Raw genomic sequence first — 11,738 nt, 5'->3', positions numbered from 1 at the left:
AAAAAAAAAAAAAAAGAAAAAAGATTATATAATATTCATTACCCTGCAACTTGCTTTCCTCGTGTAATAACATTGTGAATATCTTTCATAATATCTATGATATTCTAATATGTATGCATGGTAATAAATCAAACAAGACAACGATGATAATAGTGATAGCTTTATACTTAATAAAAGGTCAGAGGCATTAAAAACAAAAGGTAAAATGTGAGGGGGAAAAACCCAACACACTCCCTGAGGCCCTGCCTCCCCACAGGCACTAACTAAAACGAGCACTCTTCACTTTAGTTCAGGGAAGGGAAAAGACTACAGTTCTTCTATCCATGGTCAACCTCCAATCCACCTCTACCCCTACAGTCTGTAGGGCAAGAGTGGTAAGGGCAACTGCCTACAAAGTCCAGACAAGGAAGAGAAATACATGAAGCAAGGGATATTACAATATATATCCCTACAAATACAAGGGAGGTGGGTTGTGGCATACTGGAGAGACTGCGTGCCAGTCACCTCAAGGGTTTCAGCCAAATGCTGTCACGGGACTATGCAGGCCAGGGATTACCAGAACTCAAGTGGCAAGATTTTGATTTTCTTTTTTTTGAGACAGGGTTTCTTTATTCTGTTGCCCAGGCTGGAGTGCAGTGGTATCATCATAGCTCCCTGCAGCCTTCAACTCCCAGGCTCAAGCGATCCTCCCACCTCAGCCTCCAAGTAGCTGGGACCACAGGTATGGGCCACTACATCTGGATAATTTTTTAATTTTTCTGTAGAGACAGGGTCTCACTATGTTGTCCATCCTGGTCTTGAACTCCTGGGCTCAAGGGATCCTCCCATCCCAGCCTCCCAAAGTGCTGGGATTATAGGTGTGGGCCACCGCATCAGAAGCAGAAATTTTGATTTTTACATGAAATCTACCAACTTGTAAAGAAAAGCAAGTACAGCTGACCCTTGAACAACATGTGTTTGAACTGCACAAGTGGACTTACACTTGGACTTTTTTCCACTTCTGTCACCCCTGACACAGCAAAACCAACCCCTCCTCTTCCTTTTCCTCTGCCTACTCAATGTGAAGACAATGAGGATGAATCACCTTTACAATGATCTACTTCCACTTAATAAAAAGTAAATTTATTTTCTCTTCTTTGTGATTTTCTTAACATTTTATTTTTTCTAGCTTACTTTAAGAATACAATATGTAATACATATAACATTCAAAATATCTGCTAATCTAAACTGTTTATGTTATCAGTAAGGCTTCCAATCACAGTAGACTAAGGCCATTGCTAGCTCAGTTTTGGGGGAGTCAAAAGTTATACTAGGATTTGGTTGTGCAGGGGGTATGGGTTGGGGGGCCAGCATCCCTAGCCCCTGTGTTGTTCAAAGGTCACCATGTAATTGAAAATAACATAAACACACCATATACACCAAACTAAAACCTAATTTTAGGGCAGATCTTGCCCTAGTGACAACTTACATTTTAAGGTCATTTTGCAACAACTCTGCTTCTAGAAGGCAGAACTAAGAAGGATCACTTTGGGATTGGGCAGAAGTGTGGTGACGAGTGGGGCTGTCCACCAATCTAGAAGTGCTCAAAGATTAAATTGCCCACTGGAGCCAAAAGGCAACAATTATTCTCCCCCCACCCCTTTTTTTTTGAGACGGGGTCTAGCTCTGTTACCCAGGCTGGAGTGCAGTGGCACAGTCAAATCACTGCAACCTCAAACTCCTGGGCTCAAGATCATCCCCTCGGCCTCCCAAGTAGCTGGGACTACAGGCACATGCCACCATGCCTGGCTGCTTTTAAAAATCATTGTTAGTAGAGATAAGGTCCTGCTATGTTGCCCAGCGTGGTCTTGAACTGGCCTCAAGCGGTCCTCCTAAAGCACTGGGATTACAAGTATGAGCCCCCACCACCAGCTGATGATTCTATTCTAAGTCTATCAGCTGAAGGAGGGGAAATTCAGTGATTCTTTTTTTTTTTTTTAGTTCAGTGATCTTGATTGCCAATATGACAGAAGCTGAAGTCAGAAATTATATGAGGCCAGGTACAGTGGCTCACACCTGTAATCCCAGCAGTTTGGGGGGCTGAGGCAGGCAGATCACTTGAGGTCAAGTGTTCGAGACCAGCCTGACCAACATGTTGAAACCCCGTCTCTACCAAAAATACAAAAATTAGCTGAGCATGGTGGTGTGTGCCTCAAATCCCAGCCACTCAGGAGGCTGAGGCAGGAGAATCACTTGCACCTGGGAAGTGGAGGTTGCAGTGAGCCGAGATCAAGTCACTGCACTCCAGCCTGGGTGATGCAGTGAGACTCCATCTCAAATCTATGTGGGACAACTTCCAGCTTCCAGTCCAGACAGAGTTAAAACTCATAGGCCAATAGTGTGACCTTCAAATTTTCATTGTGACACAAAATAAGAAATACATTTTACACTGTATATAAATATATTCTTCATATTATATACATATCCATATATGTAACTGAAACAAGTCTATGAAACAGACCTTATCCTTACTATGTGCAATGTCCTCTGATTTTTGTTCTATTCTATTGATGTCTTTGAAATGCTGATTGTAAACCACTATTTTAAAACCCAATAAAAAGGTGCAATCCAGTTTGAAAAATAGTTGACTAAAAACTACCATTGAGCATAAGCTTTGCAACCTCCTCACAGTTATTATTATTATTATTATTATTATTATTATTATTTTTGAGCTGGAGTCTTGCTCTGTTACCCAAGCTGGAGTGCAGTGGCGCAATCTTGGCTCACTGCAAGCTCCGCCTCCCAGGTTCACGCCATTCTCCTGCCTCAGCCTTCTGAGGAGCTGGGACTATAGGCACCCGCCACCACGCCCAGCTAATTTTGTTTTTTGTATTTTTAGTAGAGACGGGGTTAGCTGTGTTAGCCTGGTTAACCATGACACAGTGTTCACTGTGTTAGCCAAAACGGTCTCGATCTCCTGACCTCATCTACCCGCCTTGGCCTCCCAAAGTGCTGGGATTACAGGTGTGAGCCACCGTGACCGACCACAGTTATTATTTTTGTTCTGTTTATAAATCATTATAGGTAGTAACATAATTAAAAAGGAATGAGCTGGCCGGGCACGGTGGCTCAAGCCTGTAATCCCAGCACTTTGGGAGGCCGAGGCGGGCGGATCACGAGGTCAGGAGATCGAGACCATCCTGGCTAACGGTGAAACCCCGTCTCTACTAAAAAAAACCAAAAAACTAGCCGGGCGAGGTGGCAGGTGCCTGTATTCCCAGCTACTCGGGAGGCTGAGGCAGGAGAATGGCGTGAACCTGGGAGGCGGAGCTTGCAGTGAGCCGAGATCTGGCCACTGCACTCCAGCCTGGGTGACAGAGCGAGACTCCTTCTCAAAAAAAAAAAAAAAAAAAAGGAATGAGCTATATTTGGCAACGATATTAGGTTGGTGCAAAAGTATTTGCAGTTTTTGCCATTACTTTCAACGGCAATTACTTTTGACCAACCTAATCCCTCAATAATACTAGGGAGAAGAAAAGGAATGGGCTGTGTGCCTCCAAAACATATGTACAAAAATGTTCACAGCAGCACTATTCATAATGGCTCCAAACTAGAAACTATCCAAATGCCCAACAGGAGAAAGAACAAATATTGGTATATTCATTTAGTGTATTGTGGTATATTCACTTAGTGTAATATTGTTCAACAAGAATGAATGACCTGTAACTGTATGTAAGAATATGGCTTAATTTCTTAAACACAATGTTATAAGAAGAAAAGCCAGACATAAACAAGTATATGAGTCCAATCATAAAAGCATAAAAAAAAAAAAACCGGAAAAACTAATCTTAGTTGTTAGAAATCAGAATAGTGGTTGTCTGCAGGGAGAGATCATAGTTTTTGGGGGTATGTGGTAGGGGGGCCTCTGGGGTGCTGGGAATGTTCTTTCGTTTGTTTATTTTATTTTGTTTTGTTTTGAGACAGAGTTTCCCTCTTGTCGCCCAGGCTGGAGTGTAATGGCACAATCTCAGCTCACTGCAACCTCTGCCTCCAGGGTTCAAGCGATTCTCCTGCCTCAGCTTCCCAAGTAGCTGGGACTACAGGCGCCCGCCACCACGCCTGGCTAATTTTTGTATTTTTAGCAGAGACGGAGTTTAGCCATGTCGGCCAGGTTGGTCTCGAACTCCTGACCTCAGGTGATCCGCCCACCTCAAACTCCCAAAGTGTTAGGATTACAGGCGTAAACCACCATGCCTGGCTGGGAATGTTCTTTTTGATTGGGGTGCTGGTTACATGGGTGTGATGAATTGTGATGATTCATCAAGCTGTACATTTATAATACATGTGCTTTTCTGTATGTATATTATACTACAATAAAAAGCTTGTTAAAATTTAAAAAAAGGAAAATGCTGAATGAAACCCCTGCCAAGCTTCAGGGCAAAAACGCTGGGATCAGAGTGGGTAGGAACAACTTTCACAAGTAGAGAAGACAAGAATAGGCTGAGCTTTCCAGGCCTGCAGCAAGGAGCAAAGAGCAAAGAAGAGGAGAAGACAGGTAACTGTCTGGGACTACGATGGAGGATCCTGGAGCTGAGCAGCCAAAAGGCTTTGAGAAGGCCATTCCCTAGCACCTCAACCCTCCTCTAACAAAAGAGCTGAGCAAACCAAAGTTCATTTCTAGGACATGCATACAAATGGGCTGCTCAGAAACCCATAAAATCATTATCTCATATAAATTTACTATTTGATTTTAACAAGTCCTGATTCTTTTTTTTTTTTTTTTTGAGACAGGGTCTTGCTCTGTTGCCCAGGCTGGAATGCAGTGGTATGATCATGGCTCACTCCAGGGCTCAAACAATCCTCTTGTCTCAGCCTGCCAAATAGCTGGGACCATACCAGCTAATATTTTATTTTTACTAGAGATGAGGTCTCACTGTGTTGCCCAGATTGGTCTCAAACTCCTGGGCTCAAGCCATCCACCCACCTCTGCTTCCCAAAGTGCTGGGATTATAGGCATGAGCCACTGCACATGTCCCTAATTTTTTTTTTCAAGCAAAGAAAAATTAATCCTATTGCTTCAAGGAATTGTGGCCTTAATTTGAAAGGCTAAAATCAATTTCTACATCTGAGATAAACACTGGGTACCAGGAGCATAATCTATAATTAAACCCCAAGGGATAGTGCTCTTGATTATATAAATTGTGATAGGAAAGGCTTCCCTTTTTTATAAGTACTTGGTGTCCCCTTATGCCAGGGTATTTTCCTGGTGACCCTAGGGCTCCAGAAAGCTCCATAGTTATATGTCATAGTCTTGGCCAGAGAATAGACTCCTAAGCTATTTAACACAGTTACATGTTAAAGGGATATTATTCCCAGAAATCTTAGGCTGGGTAGCTTAGAGGGCATCTAGGCCACCTAGTACAGAAATTTCTTTTAGAACATTAGTTGTGAAATAGGAATATGCATAAAAATCATATGATGTACCCATTTAATCTTTTTCTCTTTGTTCTTTAGATTGGTTCATTTATATTGATCGACCTTCAACTTAACTGATTCTTTCTTCTGTCATTTCCAATCTGCTGTTAAGCCCCATCCAGTGAATTATTTCAGCTATATTTTTCCGTTTTAGATTTCCATTTGGTACATTTTTTAACAGTTTCTATTACTCTGCTGAGATTTCCTATTTGTTCAATAATTACAAGCACAGCCTTTATGTCCTTGAGCATATAACAGCTCTTAAAAATCCTTGTCCCATAAAAAAATAAAAAATAAAAAAAATCCTTGCCTGTTAATTTTAACATTAGATGGGTCATCTTGGGGTCCACCTCCACAGATTACCTTTTCTCTTGTGGAGGGATCATGTTTTCCTGCTTCTTCACATGTTTACTAATTTGGGATTCCTCTGAACACTGCAAATGATATACTTTAGAGACTCTGAACTCTGTTACACTTCTTAGAAGAGTGTTGACTTGTTTGTCTCAATATTCCATTAACTTCATCTCCCTTGCAGTGGATGCAGCTGTAATCTTTGTATAGTTTTTTAGCCTTGGCTGGGCTGCTTAAGAGTCTATCACACACATCCATGATGCAGGGTTCAGCCAGAGATTTGGAGACAGTTTATACACAGAACTTGGGGCTCCCCTTTAGTGACTCTTTCCTTTCCAGGTTACCTGCCTTCACTTTCCAGGTACTGTGGCCACTCTGAACTCTGTCCTCTGGTTATTCAAGCCAGTAATATTGAGTTTTTATTAGTTTGGCTGCCTCGTTGGGTGCCAACTGGGGCTTGCCCAAGGTGGATAAGCCATAAAACTTGCAAGCCTACCCGATGCCTTTACTATCTTCCAAGCAATCCCTTCTTCCAAGGTTACCTCTGCTTGCTATTGGTTGCTCACCAGTGCCTTTCCACAGTAGTTTTTATATTTTGTCTAGAATTTTCAGCTGTTTTCCACGGAAGAGTTGGTCTCATAAGAACAACTCTGTCACTACCAGAAGGAGAATTACACCTTGTCATGTTTACATAAAAATGCAGATTCAGAAGCCACGATCAGACATGCTGACTCAGCAGGCTTCGAGGAGGCACAACAACCTACAACGTTAGAAGTGCTGTTGTTGACTCCACTAACCACACACTGAAAAAAACACTTTTTCACAGCATTCCTGAATCATTCAGTCTCTGTTCAAATACTTCCCATCACATTTATTCATTATGCACATAATCACAGAAAATCTAGCCTATATTTACTTACCAGGAAAAACGACAACAAAAAACCCGAACTCAAAATTAGTGTTAGCAATACTGTAAAACTCTCACGTTCAACATGGAGGATGCTGCATAAGCTCAGACTCAATGCACTGGTTTGTAAGTTGCATCATGGAGCCATGGGAATGGCAATCAAATTTCCTAACAGCTTGAAATCAAAGCAATCAGATTAAGATAAAGTGGGTTTGTCCTTTAGCAGATAGAGGCCTATATATGTGTAAGAGGTTTCTTCAAAAAGTTAATAAACTTAAAGAATGGAAATTTTTCTCTCCCCATGGCAGAGGAAAAAAAATAAGTAAAATTAAAATTAAAAAGGAAAAAGGAAAAAGACCAAGCCAGATCACATAGATAGGGTTTGAAAAAGTTCAGAAACTAGAATTCTGGTTATGTCTTACACTACTAGACTTCCTCAGGGAAGTTCCTCAAGGACAAACTATACCAACATTTTTTACTACTATAAGCTCAGTACTGGCATAGTGCCTGGTCAATACATATTTGCTAAATGAGTTAAAAAAGAAATTTTCTGGGGCCAGGAGGTTACGAAGTGAGTGATCTGGGTCAAAAGGAATGAGGCATCAGAGAGAACAGCCTCTCCTAATAGAACTCTTATCAGGAGGCCGGGCATGGTGGCTCATGCCTGTAATCCCAGCACTCTGGGAGGCTGAGGCAGGTGGATCACGAGGTCAGGAGATCGAAACCATCCTGGCTAACACAGTGAAACCCCGTCTCTATTTAAAATACAAAAAATTAGCCGGGCACGGTGGCGGGTGTCTGTAGTCCCAGTTACTCGGGAGGCTGAGGCAAGAGAATGGCGTGAATCCGGGAGGCAGAGCTTACAGTGAGCGGAGATCGCGTCACTGCACTCCAGCCTGGGCGAAAGAGCGAGATTCCATCTCAAAAAAAAAAAAAAGAACTCTTATCAGGAGAAGAAGAAAAAAATCCTACATGGTCAGTAACTAAACACAATTAAACCTAGAAAACTTCAAAGACTGGCCAGCCTCAATTTTCCCACCAAAGGGAGTGCTTAATTCTTGCCCTTATTTTTCTAGCACTGGCTTTACAGATACACTTACCGTACTGGAATTTTCTCGCAATTCAGAATCTGTGGACAGAAGGCTCAAGTCACTTAGACAAAGTGAGTGATTTGTATCCTGTAAAAGAGAAAAAATTCTAATTGAGTAACAAAAATCAGGATTTACAGTGGCATATCACGTAACAAAACACTTGATTACAAAGTCCCTAATGTTCCACATGTCTACATGTGTTATATGGAGAAGTTTAAGCCAACCAAAGCAAGGGCTAAGTGAATTAGTTAAATTTGTTTTAAATTATACTTTAAGTTGTAGGGCACATGTGCACAATGTGCAGGTTTGTTACATATGTATACACATGCCATGTTGGTGTATTGCACCCATTAACTCATCATTTACATTAAGTATATCTCCTAATGCTATCCCTCCCTGCTTCCCCCACCCCATGAATTACTTAATTTTTTAAAATCCTGATATTCTTAGAAGAATATCTTACATTTCTTAAAAATTATTAATAAAGAGTTTTAGAGGCTGGGTATGGTGGCTCATGCCTGTAATCCCAGCAATTTGGGAGGCCGAGGCAGGTGGATCACGAGGTCAGGAATTTGAGACCACCCTAGCCAACATAGTGAAACCCCGTCTCTACTAAAAACACAAAGAATTAGCCAGGCGCAGTGGTGTGTGCCTGTAATCCCAGCTACTTGGGAGACTGAGGCAGGAGAATCACTTGAACCCAGGAGGCGGAGGTTGCAGTGAGCCGAGAGCAGGCTGCTGCACCCCAGCCCAGATGACAATGCGAGACTCCATCTGAAAAAAAAAAAGAGTTTTAGGCTGGGCGTGGTGGCTCAGGCCTGTAATCCCAGCACTTTGGGAGGCTGAGGCAGGTGGATCACGAGGTCAGGAGTTCGAGACCAGCCTGGCCAACATGGTGAAACCCTGTCTCTACTAAAACTACAAAAATTAGCCAGGTGTTGTGGCAGGCACCTATAATCCCAGCTACTCGGGAGGCTGAGGCAGGAGAATCACTTGAACCTGGGCGGCAGAAGTTGCAGTGAGCCGAGATCATGCCACTGCACTCCAGCCTGGGCAACAAGAATGAGACTCTGTCTCAAAAAAGAAAAATAATAATAATAATAATAATGAAGAGTTTCAGTATTATCTCATGACTAAGGTTCCAGAGTAACAAACCTATAATAATGTGAAATTAATACTATCTGTACACCTGATCTCATGATTTACAGTGATTTCACATGACCTCATTTGCCATTCATATAAACCTTGGAAGTATTATTCTATATCCCTGTTTTTTATTCCTTTTGTAACAAATTGCCACAAACTTATATTCCCATTTTAAATATGAGAAAACTGATGCTCAGACAGTGGGAATGAAGTGCCCCAAAACACACAGCTAATTCGCAGAAGACAAATCCAGTGCTTCTGACTGAAAAGTCAATAGTCCTTCCACCACTGTGTTTCCCACATGGACACCAAAGGGCTCCTTACTCAGAGTGGTACCTGGGATTTAGAATTCAAATTCCACTGCCCAGGCTAAGTGAACTCTGGAATCCCAGAACGCCAGTCACAATTCACACTTTAGGTGGTAGCCCTGCTTACCTCAGATACTCCTATTCATGCACACACTCAACAAACATTCGTAATGCATCTACTATGCATAAACACTGTTCCAGGCCCAGAGACACAATAATGAACAAACTAAAGTCCTGCCCCCATACAGCTTACGTTCTAGTGGAGAGAGAGGACAAAAAAACAGATAACTATACAGTGTGCGAGAGGATAAGAGAGGATAAGTGTTATGGAGAGTAAGGGCAGTAGGGAACTCTGGGATAGGAGTTTCTCTTTCACTGGGTGGTTAGGGAAGCTCTCTTAGGTAAGTGGCATTTGAGTAGAGAGTGAAGGAAAGAGGGTATCAACCACGCATGTATCTAGAGAAGACGTTCCAAGCAGAGGGTACAGCAAGTATAAAGGCCTAGGGGTAGGAGTGGGCACTCCTTGGTTCAAGAAACCACAAAGAGGACCATATGGCTGAAGTGAGAGGAAGAAAAGTAGGCTGGGCGCAGTGGCTCACACCTGAATCCCAGTGCTTTGGGAGGCCAAGGTAGATAGATCACTTAAGCTCAGGAGTGCAAGACCAGCCTAGGTAACATGGTGAAGACCCCATCTCTACAAAAAATACAAAAAAATACCCAGGTGTGGTGGGGCATGCCTGTGGTCCCAGCTATTTGGGAGGATCCCTGAGCCAGGAAGGTGGAGGTCATAGTGAGCAGAGATCACACCACTGCACTCCAGCCTACATGACAGAGCAAGATGCTGTTTCAAATAAAATAAAATAAAATAAAATAAAAAGAGAGGTAGATGAGATCAGAGAAGCAACCAGGCCAGAATGTGTAGGGCCCTGTAGCCTACTATAAAGACTCTGACTTTTACTTCAAGTGACACATACAAGAAGCTACTGGAGTCCAGGTGGGGTGGCTCACACCTGTAATCCCAGCACACTGGGAGGTTGAGACAGGAGGCGGGGCGGGGGTGGGGGTGGGGAAAGGGAAAGACTGCTTGGACCTCATCTCTATGTTAAAATAATTTTTTAAAATCTATGAAAATAAATAAAAATTTAAAAAGCTACTGAGGGTTATGAGCAGAGGACAGACATTATCTGCTTTATAGTTCAGAAAGATCTCTCTGGCTAATATATGTAGAACAGTCTGTTGTGGAGTAGACAGAAGAGGGGGAAAAGGTCCTAAGAAGCTCACGTAACAGGTTATTGCAATAATCCAGGCAAAAAGACAATAGTAGACTGAATAAAGTAATCAGAAGAAGTGATCGGATTCTAGATACATTATCAAGGATGAGCTGGCAGACTTTGCTGGTGGATGTGGAGTGTGAGGGGAAAAAGAGTCAAGAATGACTATAAGATTTTTGGCCTCTGCCACTAGAAAACCAGGGCCGCCATTTACCAAGATGAGGAAGAGTGCAGGAAGAACAGGTCTGAACATGTTAAGTTTGACAAGAGTAGATGACATCTGGGTGGAGACATTGAGTAGGTGGTTAAATACACAAGTCAAGACACTGATCTTGACCCTGACTTCTTCTCTCTCACTAACAGATATACAGAGAAGATATTTTAACCTTTGATTGTGATACACAAACAACTGTTGATCTTCTGTGGTACCCAGATCAAGAGACAAAAACACTACACACCTCTGATCCATTGTGTTGTGTAAGTGTACTGTATGAGGGTCCTTTGTTATCATGACCTTTCATGTGACTTTTGAGACTGTACTGAGTGCTGAATGTTTTCTCACAGCCATTACTGGGGCAGAAGAAGGGTCTTTCACCTGCAAGAATAACAAAGTCGTGTTAATTTACCATAAAGTCATTTCACTGGATTAAGAAATCTGCCTTTTCCTAACAGAGGTAAGTATTTTTAAGAAACTTTGGCTAACAGTTGTTAAAAGTTGAATAAATTACACATTAATCATCTCAGTCCTAAAACTCAATGCAGAGCAAAGCACTGGGAATGACTGCTGCTGGGAAGTTTAAAGAGAAGATTTGTTTCTCACAGGTTGTTTTCTTTAGCGTATCTCTGTATTGGTTTCATTTCCTAAGGTTGAATACCTGAGGTCCGCCTCTGAAAGAAACTCAAACATTCTAGGTAAGGCTGAGCTAATTAGGCTCATCTGAATATATACAGAATCTATGTCTCTGTATATCCACCTAGCTCTACAGGTCTCAATGGAAAACTGATAGTTACAGGCTTGATGAATGTTAAAATAAAAAATAAAAATTGGCCTAAACTCACCAGTATGTGTACGAACGTGAGTTTTAAGGTGGTGACTTGCTGCAAATGCTTTTCCACAGCCATCGTGATCGCACCTAAATTTGTTAAGGAAAGAGAAACAGGAGTCATTAGCTAATAGACCTTTATCCTGAACACCTTTTTTTTTTTTTTT

The 11,738-nt window shown here is 42.0% G+C and overlaps 1 protein-coding gene across 1 annotated transcript in view; it reads right to left on the bottom strand.

Moving 5' to 3' along the window:
• MTF1 (metal-regulatory transcription factor 1) overlaps nucleotides 1-11,738 on the bottom strand; it is a 27,508-nt gene that overhangs the window by 9,716 nt on the left and 6,054 nt on the right. Inside the window, exons 4-6 of the mRNA XM_011955650.1 lie at nucleotides 11,588-11,661; nucleotides 10,987-11,123; nucleotides 7,813-7,890 (exon numbers count right to left, since the gene is read on the bottom strand). Of these exons, the coding sequence (XP_011811040.1) occupies nucleotides 7,813-7,890; nucleotides 10,987-11,123; nucleotides 11,588-11,661 (289 nt within the window). The remainder of the gene's footprint in view (nucleotides 1-7,812; nucleotides 7,891-10,986; nucleotides 11,124-11,587; nucleotides 11,662-11,738) is intronic.

Source organism: Colobus angolensis, unplaced genomic scaffold, assembly GCF_000951035.1.
Source record: "Colobus angolensis palliatus isolate OR3802 unplaced genomic scaffold, Cang.pa_1.0 Scaffold4, whole genome shotgun sequence".
Lineage (NCBI taxonomy): Eukaryota > Metazoa > Chordata > Mammalia > Primates > Cercopithecidae > Colobus > Colobus angolensis.
The sequence above is the reverse complement of the archived record's forward strand: the minus strand, read 5'-3'. Positions and strand labels throughout refer to the sequence as shown.